This window comes from Chamaea fasciata, unplaced genomic scaffold, assembly GCF_029207755.1.
Source record: "Chamaea fasciata isolate MVZ Bird 193981 ecotype frontalis unplaced genomic scaffold, bChaFas1.0.hap1 SCAF_7, whole genome shotgun sequence".
Lineage (NCBI taxonomy): Eukaryota > Metazoa > Chordata > Aves > Passeriformes > Sylviidae > Chamaea > Chamaea fasciata.
The window spans coordinates 13,544,067-13,562,513 of NW_027094092.1; the positions used below are offsets into that span (position 1 = coordinate 13,544,067).

The window sequence follows — 18,447 nt, forward strand, 5'->3', positions numbered from 1 at the left end:
CAGCCCCACCAGCCAATCAGCGGCGCCCAGCCCGCGCGGCGCGCGCCCCCCCAGCCGCCCCGCCCCTTTCCCCCACAGAGCCGGGCACGCGTTGCGTTTTATTCCAGAATAGTGTTTAATGTACGTACAGGAGAGTTACGGAGTCACAGCCGACCCGCCCGACGCGGGGCCATATTGTACATCTTTATTATGGTTTAATTAAAGTATTTGGTTCTCAGAGATACACAGACGGAGGGAGCCGCCCCGCTCTGGCTGCCCTCCGGCCCCCGCGGCGCGGCGCCCGGGAAGGGCGGACACAGCGGGCCCCGGGGCAGCGCCGGCCCTAAGGCAGGTGACGGGGGGGTCTACACAACCCTGCACTTGTAAAAACGGAGGAAAGAGCGTTCGCCAAAGGTCGCACATGCGTCCAGAGACAGGCAGCTGTAGGTCGTACAAAGGCAGTAATAAAAAGTTCAGTGCAAAGTTGGAGGTTAGTAGAGGAAGAGGTCCTAGCGCAAGCTGCTGCTCTCAGATACCAACACAAGGTCTGGAAGGACAATTACACTTCTGGCTGCAGGTCAAACGGTGCATAAAAGATATTTTTTTTCTTTTCATTAAACAAGATATAAAAAGCTGTTAAAACTACATTTTCAAGCTACTTAGCATACTGGTAAATTCCATCCCAATCAAATATTTCCCTCTTTCACATCCGTCTTGGTTTTTCTATGTAGTACGGCAAATTCTTATTGCAACAATCAGTTTTTTGTAATTGAGAATAGTGCAAAGAGGTGCAAGCTTGGTGCTGGTCCTCTACACGTGAGGAGAGGCCAAGGCCAAATCCCATAGACAACATAAAATCCATGACTATAAAAAGCTCCAGCCAGTGACGATTTTGATAAGGAAGGGAAAGGCACAAAATGAGTTAAGCTATGAAGAAGATTAAATCAGAAGTCAGGACATGTGCTAACAATAATACAGTACTATACTTTTTTTTTTTTTTTCAGTCCAGACAACTGCTAAAACGGCAAATCATTTTTTAAAATGATTTTAGTTTAATTGTATTTTGTGCTGTAAGACACTGTGCTTTAATAGCAAACTGCAAAAAAGGCAGTCCGTATTGCTTTCATTTTATTTCACAATGGAACGTTTCACAAAAACAGTAGTCTACTTTCCTGTGTTTCAGTGACTTGTGATTCTAATGATGGAATGGAGTAAGTCTCAAAAGCGTCAAGTGAGCAGGAAATATATCTAGTTAGTTATACAGTTTATTATTTACAGGCTATGTACTAAATGAAAAATATGCAGAGGATGCCTACTACAACTGGGATTTGTTAGCGCCCATTAGTATTGGCCCAGTTTCTAACATTCAAGGTATCATTAGCTTTTTAATTGTAATAATTCCTATGAAATTGGACCATGAATCATTTAGGCACCAGGAGATTCAAGTTTACTTCTCTCTTCTGTATTGAAGGGAGATTGGTCAATAGCAGGGGAAGGAAAAATTGGATTATAAAATAGGCTTTTAGTGTTGGGTAAATAGAAGGCTTTCCCTGTATTGTGTCCTCATTCATAGTTGCATATTTCACTTTAAAAGTTTGCTTCAAGATTTTGTACTAAAGAAGTGTGCAACTTTAGAGCTTTGTTTACACGGAACATGAACATCCTAAATCCCAAATAAGGTGAACAAGAAGGTGACACCTGTAGTGCAGAAAGGCCTAATTAAGTAACCAGTGGTATTAACGGGAGATAGGGACATTTGCACTCCACTGTCACAATGTATTCAAATCTAATGTTCCTTGGAATTAAGTATTTTAGTGGGTGTAGTTCTTTCTGGGAGTGAGAAACAGTACTGCTGTGAACTGCTAAAGGAAAAAAAAAACTAGCCAAGTTCCTCTCTCAAAGCTGTTAATTGAACTAATTTCTGGCCTGCAATTCATCCAGCAGTGGTACTTTTCAACTAGAGGCCACCCTTTCCCTGGAAGCACAGATGCAAATGCCACTTTGGATTAGTGTTTGAATCTGTTCCACACTTAATCACTGCAGTATTGAAAAGTTCTAGAAATTACAACGAAAACCCCCACCGAGAAGCTGGGCACATTTCGTACAGTACCACATTCAGCCAGTCTTCATTCAATCTTTGGAGACCATGGGTAGAAGATGGAGTAGAAAAAAAACGTATTTAAGTTGAACAAATTGTGAAGATCAGTGTAAGTGAAGATATTTGTAAATAACACATCCTGGGAAAAGGCTTCCAGTAGGACCTGCAAAGTATCAAATATAAGAATGTTCCCCCTTTATAAGGAGCTGAAAGTTAATATGTATACATATTTAAATACCAGAAATGAGGTAAAAGATAAGCATTTGAATTATAAGGCACCATTATTTACAACTTCCACTATTGGCACTCACTCCAGTAAGTCTCAGAGAAGCATGAATCTGCGATTAAATGTAATGCTAAGGAATTTTTCCAGCCCTTCAACCTTCATTTCTACAGGTGTGTATGCAGCCAACAAAATTTTACCTGTTGCTGTTTCTGTGGTGTCTCATTAGCAGTGGGAATGTAATCCTCAAGTATGCAACTTCTTTGATGTTCTCCAGCATCGTGTCACACATGACACAACAGCGGCAACAAATTAAAAGCAAAAATGCACTGCATTCACAGGCCTAATGACTGAGTTATGGTTCAACCAACCAGCAGGGTCAAACTGCTCATCTCACTTTCACTGATGGTTTAAAAACCCCTTCCTTTACCCACAACTCTTAAGTGTGTACAAATGATGCTTTGATAACATCACATGGGTATGAACCAGGTTTTTTTTGCAATCCTCCAAATTAGGCTACCTGAACATTGGTCCAACGTATCTGTTGAAATGGAGAGTCTCTTGTTTTAAGATGTACAGGTTATCTTCAAGTAGGAAGATGCACAAAGCACGAGTGAATACAACTGTTCTGGTCTGGCTGAGTTCACAGATAGGGTACGGCAGTCAGTCGATACCAGTTAACAGTCTCCTTGCTCAAGTTGAAGTCCTTCAGTGGGAGTGTAATTCCACCCAGGAAGAAGTTCTCACGTAACGATTCTGCACTGAGCACACTTAACTGGAGCTCCCTCTGTTTCAGAGTCTCCATGCTGTAGCCGCTGTACACGAGCTAGGAGGTGAGAAGTCAAGAATGATCTGGTTAGCCAAAAGAAATTACCTAGACTGCCCTTTCTTCTGACTGCCCAGCCACAGAGAGATATCTGAACTGTACATTGTGACCATTCAGTACGTTCCTTTCTCAGACAACGGCCTGAAAGACACCCCTATTTTATTTCATGCTCCCAATGTTAAGTGTTTAAAAGGACTGGTGTTCTTTCACTGAAGTACGATTTACACTCAAAGACTTCTGAATTCATTTTTCTCTGCATGGTGAGTCAGTGAATCCAGGGCAGGGGGATTTTTAGTTTAAGATTCCTTACCTTTTCCACATCACTCCTCAGAGTGAGTCTGAGAAATTTCTGCTTACTAGTAGTAGCACACTGATCTAACTCAGCTGCTTTATATTTAAACAGGACACAAATTTTCAAAAACAGTTCCTTTTCTGTTTAAACATATTCACAGATTTTTTTTAGACAATATTCTAATTACTGCTTAGAATAAGAGATTACAGCAAGCTATAGGAAGTTGTCACATCAATTTTAACTTGCCATTTCATTGAAAGTTGGGTTTCTTGTCTTCCGGGAGATTTTGGTTTTGCGTTTGGATGTTTTGTGCATGTCTGGAAGTAAGTAAGTTTTCACATAGGGATTTGGATCTGCACCATCTTCTGTAACCTACAGCCAAAGAAACAAGACAAGTTAGAAAAGTAATTAGTGTATAACTGTTTGCATATTTATTTTCAAGTGTCTAGACTTTGTAATCAAGCTAATCAAAAGCAGCAGTTAGTTAAGCTGGTAGTTGGAAAATTTAGAGGGAAACAGAGTTTCACCATTCCTGCATCAATCTAAGTGAAGATGGTAATTGAGAAAATGGAGTTTTTGGCAGTCAGTGGGGTATCTCCACTTACCAGGTCTTTGATGTGCATCACCATGATAAATAGAGTGCTATTTCTATAGGATATGGATAGCTTCACTTCTCCTCCCACTTTGCCTGAGGTAGGACTTGATGGACTTGTATCTGAAAGAACAATTATTTCTTTTGTAATATTGGTACATTTTCATCACTACTACACTGACTTATCACATATGGGAAAAAATACAAGCCTTAGACCGAGTTCAGTTCCTGATTTTATTTCTAGATCCCTAACAAAGGCAAGGCTATAAGCTTTAAAGGTTTTTGCATTCTCTTGCAAGAACTACCTTAGAGGCTTGTAGTGACAACCTGAATAATTTAGTCAAGCCATAAACAAGCCCCAGTGATCACACACATTATTGCAATTTTTGGTATGTATGTCCTTGAAACGGTATGTAGGCACATTTGGAAAGACAGTGATGCAGTTTACAATGAGAGAAAACTACAGTTAACTACAAAGGATTTCAAAGATTCACACTTTAAATGTGCTGTACTGTATCATCCAATTTATAAACATCCCTTACCTGCAGGTCTGGCTATTCCATCTATTCCTTCCACTTTGTCATCACGAAGTAACGGATGGAAAAAAGTATAAACAAGATCACACTAAATTAGGAAGAAACGTTACATGTTAGTTTAACTGTTAAAAAGCACCAAAAGTTGAAAACCAGCACTTGATTTAAATTATGTGTACTCACTTCTGCCACCTCTGGAGAACTGTTCATCAGGCTCTGTATGTAGCTGTTGAGCTCCACTTTTCTTTTGGCTGCTACATCTTTGATATGTGTTCTTCCCAGAACCATCTTATTAGGAAAGCTACACGGGAAGAACAACACGGAGTTTTCAGTTAATTTAAGTACAGTAGGATTCCACTGCCATTTCCATTCTGAAGTGCTGACATCCCTTTTTTTTTTTTTTTTCTGCCAATCCTGAGTGGAAACACAGCACGCTGATACATTATGACACTCCAGAAAGGCAAGGAAATATTTATAGGTAATTATTACATGTGATATGACACACAGACCACAACACTGAGATACTCCTCTGGATCTTTTCCTTAAAACTGAGAGACAACTGTTTTCTCCCTTAATTGCCAACTCTGAGGTCTAGCTTGCCCCTCAGCAGTTTTGTCTCCAATTCAAGCTATTTCTTCCTCCACCCAGCTGGGAGCAGTTTTGTTGCTTTTGTAATACTGATGAGTGAGTTAGGAACATACCCTGGTAACTTCCAAAGAGGAAAGAGAATGCCAAGTTTGTTGTGGAGCTCCTGGAACTCATCAAATGTTCGGAAGACAAACGTTGGCTCAACTTGCCCTTCTCTCAAAACTCTCACTACATAGATCTGCCCAAAACACAAAAATAAAAGTAGCTTATATGAAAGTATTATAAAATGGCTTAACAACATAATTTTCTTCACTATCAACTCTTTCTCCTATAGTAATCCTCCTCCTGAGTACATATCCCATTATTATATCCCTTATTCCACCATTTGCATTTCATAGTAGAGTTAGCATCATAAATAGCCCTTCATGCAAACTAACATCATATGATCTTCCCATGAGGTAGAGCCATGGCTTAGAGGAGGATGATGAAGGTAGGGCTGAGCTGGGCACACTCTCCCTTTGAAGCTGATTGGAAGTTCATACCAGGTATACAGGATGTTAACACTGGTGCAGGATTACATCGAGACATGTATCTGCGGGGCCAGAACTATCACAGAACCCTTCAGGTGTATTTTTTTTCAATTTAATTCCCTCCTGATTCTAAAGGATTCCACTTTCAAAGTGTTAATTTGGTGGGAGGATGCAAGTGCACTACATTATACAAAAAAAATGTTTTGAAGTATTGTGGGTACAGTCCCAGGATACATTCACATTATTCAAGGGAAATGAAGTTTGAGAGCTGCACAGAAAATTCAGTTCAGTGGCCTCATTTTATGGGTAGAGGAGTTAAACATATAACATATAATTTAACTTTAAAAATCTAGACAGAATCTAGACCACCCTAACAGTTTCCTGGAAGAGGCAAGGCTGTTCTGGTTTAGACCAGGAATACTCAAATACATTTATTATACAGTGATTCAGTACAAAGCTCTTCACTTCTCGCATTAGTCAGACTTGTTCTACCTTCCCTTGCTGGTGTCTTACCAGATTAAGACATTTACAGCAAACACAGCTTGGAAAGAGACATACATTTGCATCTATCAATATACTTTATAGCAATACTTCATTAAAAAGTTCAGGACTTTTTGTATGTAACTTGAGCTGGTTAATCCAGCCCAGCAAACAGCAGTAAAGAAATAAAACAACTAAAAAAAAATTTGAAGGTTACACATCTGCATAGGAATACAAATATTAAGTCTCAAAGTGTAACCCAGGTCTATTAAAATCCTGAGGGCAAATTGCAATGGTTGGTGCCTTAAGTACAGGAAACAATGCTTTTACTTAGGAGGAACAAATCAAACTTTAATGGAAGGTCAGACCAAAACCAGAGTGCCTCATTTAACGACTCCTACTCAGGAAGGAGCCATTTTACAGAAGGCAGCTACATAAAAGCCCATCAGCATGACTCAAATTCCTGTATTTTAAAATAATCTCCACCAACACTACTTTGGCCCTTTCTACTTCCTTCTAGATGCTTTTCAAGAGGTTTTTTCATTTTCAAGGATATTATGGGATGCTAGAAATGCCAGTCTGTACTCTAGCAGTGCTGTTGCTGATTTACCCTGGCCAGCATCTCAGCACCCACACAGCTGTTTGCTCACTCCCACCCCCTCACCAGTGGGACAGTGGGGAGAACAAGAGCAAGAGTGAGAAGATCTGTGGGCTGAGGTAAAGACAGTTCTGGGGAGGGAAGGTGACGCAAGACAATCACCACAGCCCACAAGCAGATCCATGCTCATCCAGTTCCCAAACTGCCAGCTTGGAAGACAACCCTGTCCTGTCCCCTGCTTTCTTCCTGTACCCCCAGTTTTTATTGCTGACAGAGACATTATACACTGTGGAATATCCCTCTGGCTGGTTTTGGTCAGCTGTCCCTGCTGTGTCTTGTTGGAAGAAAATGCACCATTATCCTCCCTGAGTGGAAACAGCTCCCACATACTTACGTAATGTTTATCTGGGTTGTATCTCTTCTGATACGTGAACACAGACACTTGTTTGATTCGGCCGTCTTGTTTGAGGGAATAGGTTTTAGCAGAAAACGACAGGATGGGCTCATCATTAGAAGGCAGACCTGAGAAACGCAGCTGAGCCAAGTTGTGAATGAAGAAATTGAACTTAGTGGCAACACTTCCCAGGCTGGATTCGATCAGTCTAGAAAAAGAAAATGTCAAAGCACACAAAAGTGGTTCTGTCAACGCATCAGACGGAAGTCTAAGAAAAATAAACCCTATTTCTTACTGACAAAGAAAAGGTTTTTAAGAGTGATCAATGGGCTATATAAACAGTATCATATCAACATTTAATAGAAGACTCAGTATCCAAACTTTGAAATAGGTTTTTATGGAAGATGTGAAGGCTTTCCAGACATGCATCCAACTCTGGAGCCCTGGCAAGACACAGACCTGTTGGAGCAGGTCCAGAAGAGGGCGACAGAAATTATCAGAAGGATGAACACCTCTCCTGTAAGAACAGCCTGAGAGAATGGGGATTGCTCAGACTGGAGAAGGTTCTGGGGAAATCATATTGTGGCCTTTCAGGGGGAGGCCATTCCTACTTAAAGGGAACTTACACAAAAGATGGGGACAAACTTTTTAGCAGGACCTGTTGTGAGAGGACAAGCAAGGGATGAAGCATATGAGGATAGATTCAGATTAGATCTAAAAAATAAAATCTTTCTCCAGTAAGAGTGGTGAAACACCAGAACAGCTTGTCGGGACAGGTCTCTGAGGAAGTTCATCTAGTTGAGGATGTCCCTGCTCACTGCAGGTGGATTGGTCTTGGATGGCCTTTAAAGGTCCCTTCCTACCAAAACTTTTCTATGATTCTAAGTTGCATGCACACCACTGCAGTTTCCCCTGTATATCTGAAGCACAGTAACACTTCTCTAACATTTAGTAACATCTCTGTTACACTGTATGCACTCCTCCACTTACACTGGGGCATCATCCCTCCCTCCCCAGTGTGCAAAAGCACTTCTCCAAGAGAGAACCTCCTTACAATGCAATCATATACTCTGCTCTTAAACAATTTAGGATGTATTCAAAATGTAAGTGTTAAACAGCCAGACAGAATTACTCTCAGCACTTTAAACCGATTTTTCACGAGGTCGCCCCTAAAATCTGCAAGGTATTTTAGCAGAAGCATTACTCTTATATGGAACTGATCTTACTTATGTAGATGACTGATATTTTATGACTGTACAGTGTAACCGTTCAACTTCTACAGACACATTTGTGACCATCCCTAGTACATTTTTTCCAATCAGAAATCTCCCATTAAGAGGATGATACTGGGAGATATTTTAGTTTTCCCTTATCCAGTACCTTGTAAAGAAAATGGTGGCTTCTGCATCTGTTGTTTGGGGCTGGAGAGCATCCTGGACATACTTCAAGTCCTGAATCCCACTTAGTTCTGGTAACCCAGAAGAAAGCATCTACAAGGAATTGAAATTTAGCTTTAATGCAATAAACCCAGTGATTTTATACTGAAATGATTAAGACTTAGACCCTCATATTCACTGGTAGCTACACTAAATTGCTAAGTACTAATAGCAATAGACAACAATTACTTATAATCAGCAGTTATTCATTACTTCTGCTGAATTGAGAGCAGTTAAAAACTCTTTGCAGTGTGATTTGTGGTCGTGTATTAGTTTTAAATTTTCAAGAAAGAGGTAGGCAGTAAAAAAGCTTAAAAGATTCTGAATAAAGCTTCCCAAAAAGTAGATCAGATGTTTCTGGCTTTTAAAAAAAGCCTGCATTATGAATTTCTGCAGCATAAAAAGCATAGTTTTTAATACAACCCAGCATGACAGATCTATCAAGTTTCAATTGAACGTGAAAAATGATTACCAATGAAAGCAGGTTAAGGAAGAGGCTGGCGTGTTTCCTTATCAAGTTGTAAGCTTGGCAACAGAGATCCACGAACAGCTGAAAGCGAATTGTGGGTTTTTCCCCACCATTAATGACATAAGCCATATCCGATGTCAGCACAAAAGGAGCTCGATCCCTGTTCAAAAAGCACAGAATTTTGAGCTCATCATAATGTCTCTTCATTGCCATGTGCTTCCTGCTGCCCTCCATTCCCACCCTGAGGTAATTATATTAAATATTGCATTAATGCTTTTAATGGAATATTTAATATCATTTTTTACATTGGGTTTATATTTTTTTAACCCAAATGGGTTTGGGTTGGGTTCCTCTCCCCAGTGCTGCCTCAGGTTACACAGCACATTCACATGGTACTGGACCTACAGCAGATCTCCCAGAGCAACACTTAGAAAGAAAACCACTTCGTTCTCTACATTGTTTAGGTACAGAAAATACCTTTTAAAGCTACCAAACATTTGTGCATGTCCCAAAAACTTTCCAAAGTCAATGTGAAACATGTGCCCCGTGTTCCGGAGCATTATGTTATCGTTGTGGCGGTCACAGATCCCCAGGACATAAGTGGCTACACAGCATCCTGCGCAAGAGTAGATGAAGTTTTCTGAAGCCTGGGAGAGAGAGAAAAGAAGTGAATCAACATCAAATATTAGTGGAAAAACATAATGCATGTATTCAACAGTCAATCTCAACGAGTGCAAAATCTAACCCAAGCAAAACAGTGCTAAATTTGCTTTTTTTCCCCAAATACTGTTCTTCAAACAGTTAGCTTTGCCAAAATCTCTTGACATCCCTCTCTCCAGCAAAAATGGTTGATTTGTTTTTTACATAAATGAGAGAGACAAGAGGAGTTGAAGACAAATCACAAACTATATTAGCAAAGAAAAGGGTACAAAACTTGTAATTCCAATGTATTGTAATGGCATTATAGGCCAAAAAAAATTTTAATTTTTGAATTTCATGTGTACAAGGAGAGGCCACTGCTCCTGAAATACAATTTAGAGTGGCCACTATTCCCCCTCTCTAAATTTAAAGTACATTTTTTCTACATCCAATAAAAAGCCTTGATAAGAATCCTGAGAATCCATCTGGCTCCTTTTTATAGGGGGGATTTTAATTTGCACTTTTTCAAGTACAGAAAAAAAAATTCTGAAATATCCAAACCAAAAACTTCAGTGGAAGACCTGGAATGTGAATTTCATTCTTTCATCAGATTGTACTTAGCCCTTTTAAAAAATCTTAAAAAAAAACCCCAAAACAGTGCTGAAAAGTTACCTTTTCATACTCCTCCTCTGTAGGATTATACTTCCGCAACCATTCAGCCAGAGGCTTGTCCTTAAAAGAACCTGTCACTCCATATTCCACTTGAATTTTCCTAAGTGTATCTGACGCAGGAACAAGCTCTACCATGCCTTGATATAGAATAAAATAAAGTCTATTTAGTTATCTCTTTAAGTTATGCAGCGTTTTTATTATTCAGTAGAAACTTTCCTAACAATGATGAGTCTTACAGTCTCAGACCAACCTCCTTCAAAAACCAGTTAGGTGCAAAAACAATTCCAGTAATCTCCTAAGCATTTCCACAGACTACGTTACAAAGTAAACCATGAAACACATGTAACAATCCAACTTAGCTTATTTTACAACAACTACAAGTTACAGTTGCTACAATGCACACTTAAGTTATACTTTGAATTATTAGTTTCAATCACATAAACTCCTATTAGTCTAATTTGGGCAAAATACTTTGATGCTGAAAATTCTCACACACTGACAGTGAAGTAATGTAGTAACTTTATCTGCTGTCAAGTATTGAAACAGACCAGACAGTGGGCTTTATATGTGGCCCTACTTTGGAGATATAATTTACTAAAAATATTTGTATAGCTAAATCATAAAATGAAAACATTTAGTTGATTAACAGAATTGCACTTCTATCTTGGCAAGAGCTACTAAAGGTACATCTGTAATTCACATCCATTTTACTTTTCCCCTTTAATCTTTTGAGTACGTTAAAGACACTAATATTAGCAGCAAGAAAAAAAAAAAGCTACATAAATCATCATTCAGAGTAGGAGGAAAAGCCATCTGTTTCTCTAAAAAGCAAGTCTCACATAAATAGAAGCTTATTGCTTAGTTTTGCCAACCTAGATTTTCATCTTTTCCATGTATTTAAGAGTTTTGGTTATGCTACTCATCTGACTGAAGAAATACTTAAGTTATTGTTTATCCTCTTAAATAACTTTGGTTTCCATTGGCTAGCTCTAGAGAATTAGCTAGAACTAGCAAAAAGCGTGTTCAAGGTGCAGGGCAGTATTTACACTCAGAGTTCCATGACCTACTTTCAAACCCCAGAGACAGCCTCATATTGCCAAGGAACTTTCACCAGCATGACACTAATTCTGGGGGATAGAGTGCGTGCATGGCAAGAGCTGGTTCAAATTTTTCTTCTTTTTGCACGTTTCAGTACAAGAACGATACTCCCTGACCCAGCTGCACCAGACTCCAAACACTTCAGCATTTTGGTTTGCATTGGAATGCTTTCACCATCATTGAACTTTCAGAATAAGGATTGCTATAGCACCATTATTTTCTTGTGTTGCAGTAAGAGCATCAAGAGCAACCTCAGCTTTTGTCACTGTATTTGTTGGTCCCACTGTTCATTGACAACAGAATGCCGAAGAGAACATTTGGATGCCGCTCAGCCATCAGGAAATTCAGAACTATCTAACTTATTGTACTCTCAAGTACTGAAGTTCCTTGCAGTGAAAACTGTTCCTTGGCACCCTCTGCCCAGAGGTTTTTCACTATCAGTGTGACAAGAAATTGAAGGAGGGGAGGAAAGATGAAAGGCAGCATCTGGTTTAGCACCTCTGTCTTTTCCAGTTGAGAGACACTTGAAAATAACCATCCTTAGATCCAGTCCCTCCTGCAGCCAGATCTTATCCATGATCTTAATCATTTGTAAGGCCAACATATCTTGTCTCAGATCTTCTCCAACCTTAAATGGAAAAATAAAAGTTAACCAGTGACACAGTAAACTTAAAAGAGAAACAGGCTACAATTAAACTTTCACATAAAACTTTCACAGAGTTTTGTTTTATGGCCTGTTCACATGTTACTTTCTAGACACACAGGAGCAAACTCACGTAATAACTAAGCTTATTGGTCTATACCAAAATTAATTGAGACCAATGAAACAGTGATTATCATTAAACTTCTTTTCTCCATGACACATGAAAGGCCTACCTTAAACATCACATTAATTTCTTCTCCCAGCGGGTCTGCATTTATCAGTGCAACTTTGAGTGGTACTGCATTGGAGCTGAAGAAAGAACAGGCCTGCAAGTAGATTAGTGTCAATGGTCAGAAAGGACTATTCCTGCTAGCCCAGAAAACAAGACATTCTGACAACAAGCAGGTTTGACACACAATGTGTCTATTCAGACTTCTAACATTTCAATTGTGGTGAATATGTGCTGCCTTTGAATAATGAGCCCTTTGGCTATTAGTTGTTGAATTCTTGTACAAAAGCCAACAGTGCTGCACAGCGACGTTTTATACATTCTGAAGGGAAAAGTGAATAAAACATGAACAAATATTTTATCAGCAGCTTTTTTTTGAAACATGGAAGATGTATTAAAAATGTGTATTTGCGTGTTTCACAGTATCTTCTCATTTATCTGCTTTCAAGTCCCTGCTGATGATTTACTAGTTACAGTAGAGAAGGAAAGTGAGGTGAGCTGTCTCTCAAACACAGGATTAGTTCAAGCGTTAACAAACTTTTAGGTTTTCAGTCATGCATGATGATATAATCAAGACTGTGGTTGAGCAGATATTGTCAGACCTTGCAGAGTTCTGGAAAAATAATTTACCTGCTTCTCTTACATTATTACTTGCTGGATCTTCACAATACAATAAAGCTACTGTCTCCCTCTGTCCAGCATATCTGGACACAATCAGTAACAGGTAGCTTCATGTGTTTCACAGTATTTACTCACTGCTTGAACTTTATATTCTTGGTCAATTTCCTCTTTTGATTAGTAGTGCACAAAGGACTTTTTCATGGACTTTGAGTAGTTCCCTGGTTTGCTACAACCAGGATTGCTGGTCTCAGGATACAGGATCTGAGGATGTAATAAGTTATTACAGATATACATCTATTTCTTTTAACACAAGTGCCTTTGTTGTTTTTACACCACATTTGTACACATTTTATCTTTGCTCAGTGAATTTTGCTACCTTATTCAACCAGCACTTTAAATCAAACCTCATCTCCACAGAATAAAGAGCTTTCAGTCACTTGAAGTGATTTTTTTCATTTGTAAAAGCTCGACCTAGATGTAATTTTTACAAAAGGTATTTGAAACCCTGAATGTGCAGTACCTTAATGTTTAACTCTTTTGCCACAAGACTGGGATTGAGAGGCAAACGGCATCTGTTCTTCAAGAAAAACAACTGCACACGCTCCATGCCATTCTGCAAGGCAACCTGCAGACAAAAAGAAAATTCAGCTGACATTTTCCTAACTGCAACATCTACAGAAAACCTCTGGACAAAGTTACCCCAAAGGCACTATTCTAAGTCCTCAGTGTCAAAGGAATGCTAGAAACTACAGCTGCTGGCTTAGCTATTAAAAATACCTAAGCCTAGCAATGTAACACTCATCACACATGTTTGTGGGGGTTTTTTTGACTGAACCAGATGACAGCATCCCACTCCATCAAACTGTAAGTTCTATTATCAGCACAAAAACAGATATCCCATTTTTTGCATGATGAGATTATTCTTCAGCAGTAACAGTTTCAAATTCATTTCCAGTTGATCAGACACAGAAACCATCCTATACTATTTTGCCCTATCACCTCACCACGTTTCAGATGACAAACTTGACAAAAGCATCAACTTCATTAAGCTTTGCAGAGCAACAGGTTCATAAATGTTCCGATACATTTACATAACATTTTTAATTTAGACAAAAAAGACAATTAAGTGGATTAGTTCTGAATTTAAAATACATACACACCTGCCGAGCAGATCCACTCGTTTGCTTTACTCTTTCTGCAACCATTCCAAAGAGCTGCACTAGCCTGGTCTGCTTCTCCAGCTCTTCCCTCAGCCTTTTTCCACAGACTGAAAGAAAAGCTCCAAGAATTTGCTCATACCTTACACCAAACTTTGTATCGTACAGCGTATCCTTAAGAAGCCTGAAATAAAGGATATAAGTTATATTTTCCTATGGAAAATACAACAAACAATGCAATATTAAGACATTAAAATATTTTAGTGAATCAGTACTACGTATGTCTGAATTTACTGATACACAGGATAGAAAAGACAAGAAGTTTGTGTTTTGTAGAGGCACTATCTGCTCTTTCCTTAAAAAAAAAAATCAACCAACCAACAACCAGGATCTACATTCTGTATAATCACCAGTCATAACAGTCATTGTTATGTTATTGAATGATGATGTTAAGAAGGATTTTTTATCTGGAAATACTAATCTTGTGGCACACACATTACAGGAGCAATGGAACAAAGAAGCCCTCACCAGTACAGGTAGTGTGCAATCCGAATGCTTCCCAGTGCCCGAGCCAAAAGAAATTTCACAAGAGCACTGTCAAGGTAGGTTTCATACTTCAGTGCCTAAATACAATGGAAATTACATAAATCAGGTCTGCATTTAACTCTTGATGAAGATATATTTTGTGACTAACGCACAGACAGAATTACCACAAATACTTTGAACAGTCACAAAGTGATTATTTATACAAACTGTTTCCCTTACTGTGCATTACAGTTAGAGGCACACAACTGCATTTCTGCTACTAGTCAAAAACAATTCCTTTGGGTTTTCAAGAGCCAAAAAAATTCAAACATCTGTGTAGGCAGAAAGTCTTACCTGTACAAACTGAGGGAGGAAATCTGTTAACTCATCATCACTCAATGTCTCTATCCAGTTCACAGCTGTATTTCGTACTTCCTGATCAGCAAACCTAAAAGGTCACCACAAATCCACATCAAGTTTTCTCTGTTCATGTAGGATTTTTTTCTTACTCTTTTTTTGAGATCAGCTAGATGGAAAAGCCCAATAAGGGATCTACAAGTACGAGGCCCTTCATCACATAAAATACAACTCCATGTGCATGTTTAGGACAAGCACACTCGAAACCTCTCAAAACTCTGGCTCTATAAACCCCTGTCCTGTTGCATGTTAAACCTCAGAGCCCTAACCACTGTTGCTGTGCTTTCACTTCATGACTTGGTTAAGCCTGCATCAATAAAGTAAGCATGGGGTTCTTTAAAATTTTAAAAACATTTAACTTTTGCCACAAGAAATTCAGTTTTTTCCCACAGAACACCATTCCAGGATCTTCTACCAAAGAAAAGTCATTTAATGCTGAACAAAACACAGAGAGTTTATTTACACTGGTTTTCTTACTTTGAATCAAGTAGTTCCAGTGCAGCTAAGGGTGATAAAGGAGGCCACCGCTGAAGTAATGAATATATTTCTGGAAGACTTGCCCAGTCCCAGTGAGGGGCACTAACCAGTATTTTTGGTAGGCTATTAGGATGGCTATGACAATAATGTCTCTTCTCCCACAAAAGTTCTTTATCTTCTTTTGACAGCCTGCAGATAAGAGCATTTCAGTTTATAATGCATACGACAAACCATCACCTGAATGAACCCCAATGCCACTGACTGTTGCTTTCATACAGATAATTTAACACATAGAATGGAATGACATTGAAATGACTCTTTTCTCCACAAGAGTAAAACAAGAAACCAAATAAAGCCTCAAACATTAAGGAAACATTTGTTCAGATTTATAATTTGGGCAGCACAAAATTAAGTTTTAGTATAATCTGAAATAAACCAAAACCATCAAGGTTAGTTAGGTGCAGAGGAGTAGGAAAGGCTGACAGAAAAGCTTCCATGGCACACAAACAGCCACTGCTGAGACTACCACTGCTCCCCGGAACTCAGAAACTGCCAAGCAGGAACAGGCAGGCAAAGGGGCAGCAGTCTTGTAGCAAGAAACTATTATAGCACCAGCCATGGAAAGCACAAGGAAATTCATTAAATCAGTACCATGACTTCACATGTTTAATTCAATCTCTTGTTTAAGTCTCTACAGGTCTTCACAATATATTAAAAAAAAATACAGAAACTTAAGAATATATAAGCATTCCATACTCAAGCTACAAATCGTCATGTGCAAAAAGAGCCCAGCTGGAAGATATGGACGTACCCAATGGTGCTATCCTTGGAGAGAACGGCAAGGAGACGTTCTCTCAATGGTTTTTCTAATGTTTCTACAGAATGATGCACAGTAGTCTTTGCAGCTTGAGGCATTTTATATTCAATATCAAAAGCATGGGATGGGAAGTCAATCTGGAAAAAAAAAAGAAAAAAGATGATGCAAGTCCTTAAGTAGAGAAAGCTCACCCTTCCAGCAATCTCAGATGTTTGGGTACCTGAACTCTGGTTCTACAAGTGCAACAGTCCCAAGATACTGTTTGCTGAGTATTTTTCTTCCATATTAATTTTTCTACATGACTATGGTTCCTAAATGCACAGCTGTGTTATTGCACAATGCAGTGGCTGCAGCACTCCTCAGAAGAGAAGTGAGAATGCTTAGAGCAGAGATAATCACAGAGCTGTTCAAACCCACACCAGTGGTTTCCACCCAACCACTGACTCAGACCATGTTTTGGGACTGCTGAACCATGCCTAGTAAGCCACCTTTCCTTTGGAGGGAAATTTGAGCTCTGAATTGAGAAAGAGAGGTGCTAATGTTGTGTAAAGGAGCTGGAATTGCTACTGCTTGTGTCCAGACAACTCCCACCTCAGCATGCATTTCTATGGATTGCTTTCAAAAACATCCTCTCCCAGTACTGACAGCATGTAATGCCAAAGCACTTCTGACTTCTCTTATTTCCAGTTATTCAATAACAGATTTGTACAGACTTCCAGGGGCTTCCCATTCTTTGCCCTTACACTTTAGTAATCACTATTCTATACTGACTTTCAAATATTTGCAGTACTTTCCCTCTCCTCAAACATTCATCTAATATGACTAACAATATTCAAACAAAGATAGAGTAAATCAGAATAATGTATCACCTGCAATACTACTCTTTCCATATTTCCTTTCTTACTGCCCACCCCTGACACATGATGAGGATGTGATGAGGTCCACAGCTGCAACAGCTTTGTCCCACAAGTTAGCAACCTGAGAAAAGAACATGTACAAGTTATTAGCATCACAGTCTGCTTCCTTCACCAAGACAGTAGTTGCCAAATTAACTGATTTTCACTGGCTGTCATCTGTACTTTATCTGCTTTAAAGGGCTGCACACACCTTTTAGGTGGAAAAGGCAAAGGTAAAAGTTCAGTGTTGATTTAGTTGACACAGATAATTTAGATGCTCCCTGTTCTTTAATTCAGAAAAGGAATACTGTTGCCTCTGAGAAAAAAACTGAAAACAAACACACACACACACACACACACACACACACTCTCTCCTTAGCTTCTAGAATAAAGGCCCAGGCATATGAATCTTACAGGCATCACCATTTGCTTGGACTTCCCATATTACTAGATTCTGCAAGGGCTTATCAAATGCATTTGCCAGTGTATTCCCAACATTAACACCATTTCCAACTTAGTAGGGCACAACTGACTACACTTCATAAATCAATTAAGTGTTGAATGTTAGGTACAGAAAACTTCCATCACTCTTTTAAAATCAAAATGTTGTCCAAAAGACTGCTTGAAGGCCAAGCCTTAAGCATATTTTGAAAGACGTTTTAGGGTTTATATGTATTTCAAATAAAGAACAGGTTGTTATATGTAAATATTGATTAACTAGGAGCTTGTCACACCAATAAAGATTACCAAATCGTGCCACTAAAGCACAACTGAACAGCTTATTCTTTTAAATAATTTTCCAGTTGAATAGCTGCCACAGCCTTCTGTCTCATCCTCGAGTAATGACGTTTTAAGCCACTCCACATGCACTTCAGCAGAAGGAATTTTAACTTGGCCATGGATTATTCCAAAACCCATACATGACCAGTTTTGTTCTCCCTACATTTCAGTTAGTTTCAAGTTTAAGCTCCTGCCTTCCACTGATGTTATTTTCAACTGTAACAGGAATATTTGGCTACCAAGTTTAATTACCTAGGTCTGGATTTAATTTATGTGCACTGCAAGTGGATTAGACCACTAAGCATCTTTACAGCTGCTACATACAGGTTACTCAGCATGCTCTGGCACAAAACACACCACTGCAGTGCTCTGCATAAACAGAAAACACAGTTTTCTCCCAAACAAACTCCTATGAGGACACCATGAAGACAAGATAAA

General features: G+C 39.1%; 1 protein-coding gene across 3 annotated transcripts in view; it reads right to left on the reverse strand.

Annotated features, from left to right (window-relative positions):
* Positions 1-91: 91 nt before the first annotated feature.
* Positions 92-18,447, reverse strand: part of PIK3C2A (phosphatidylinositol-4-phosphate 3-kinase catalytic subunit type 2 alpha) — a 50,857-nt gene continuing 32,501 nt past the window's right edge. For 2 of the 3 annotated variants that reach the window (XM_066187630.1, XM_066187629.1), the window contains exons 14-33: positions 17,203-17,311; positions 16,328-16,470; positions 15,517-15,705; positions 14,977-15,070; positions 14,626-14,720; positions 14,101-14,281; positions 13,461-13,565; positions 12,324-12,416; positions 11,946-12,075; positions 10,350-10,486; positions 9,516-9,685; positions 9,042-9,198; positions 8,514-8,623; positions 7,134-7,341; positions 5,245-5,369; positions 4,727-4,844; positions 4,553-4,634; positions 4,024-4,133; positions 3,665-3,790; positions 92-3,126 (exon numbers count right to left, since the gene is read on the reverse strand). In XM_066187630.1, the coding sequence (XP_066043727.1) occupies positions 2,944-3,126; positions 3,665-3,790; positions 4,024-4,133; positions 4,553-4,634; positions 4,727-4,844; positions 5,245-5,369; positions 7,134-7,341; positions 8,514-8,623; positions 9,042-9,198; positions 9,516-9,685; positions 10,350-10,486; positions 11,946-12,075; positions 12,324-12,416; positions 13,461-13,565; positions 14,101-14,281; positions 14,626-14,720; positions 14,977-15,070; positions 15,517-15,705; positions 16,328-16,470; positions 17,203-17,311 (2,665 nt within the window). In that variant the 3' untranslated portion in view covers positions 92-2,943. The remainder of the gene's footprint in view (positions 3,127-3,664; positions 3,791-4,023; positions 4,134-4,552; positions 4,635-4,726; positions 4,845-5,244; positions 5,370-7,133; positions 7,342-8,513; positions 8,624-9,041; positions 9,199-9,515; positions 9,686-10,349; positions 10,487-11,945; positions 12,076-12,323; positions 12,417-13,460; positions 13,566-14,100; positions 14,282-14,625; positions 14,721-14,976; positions 15,071-15,516; positions 15,706-16,327; positions 16,471-17,202; positions 17,312-18,447) is intronic. The other variant, XR_010721857.1, reaches the window with a different exon arrangement.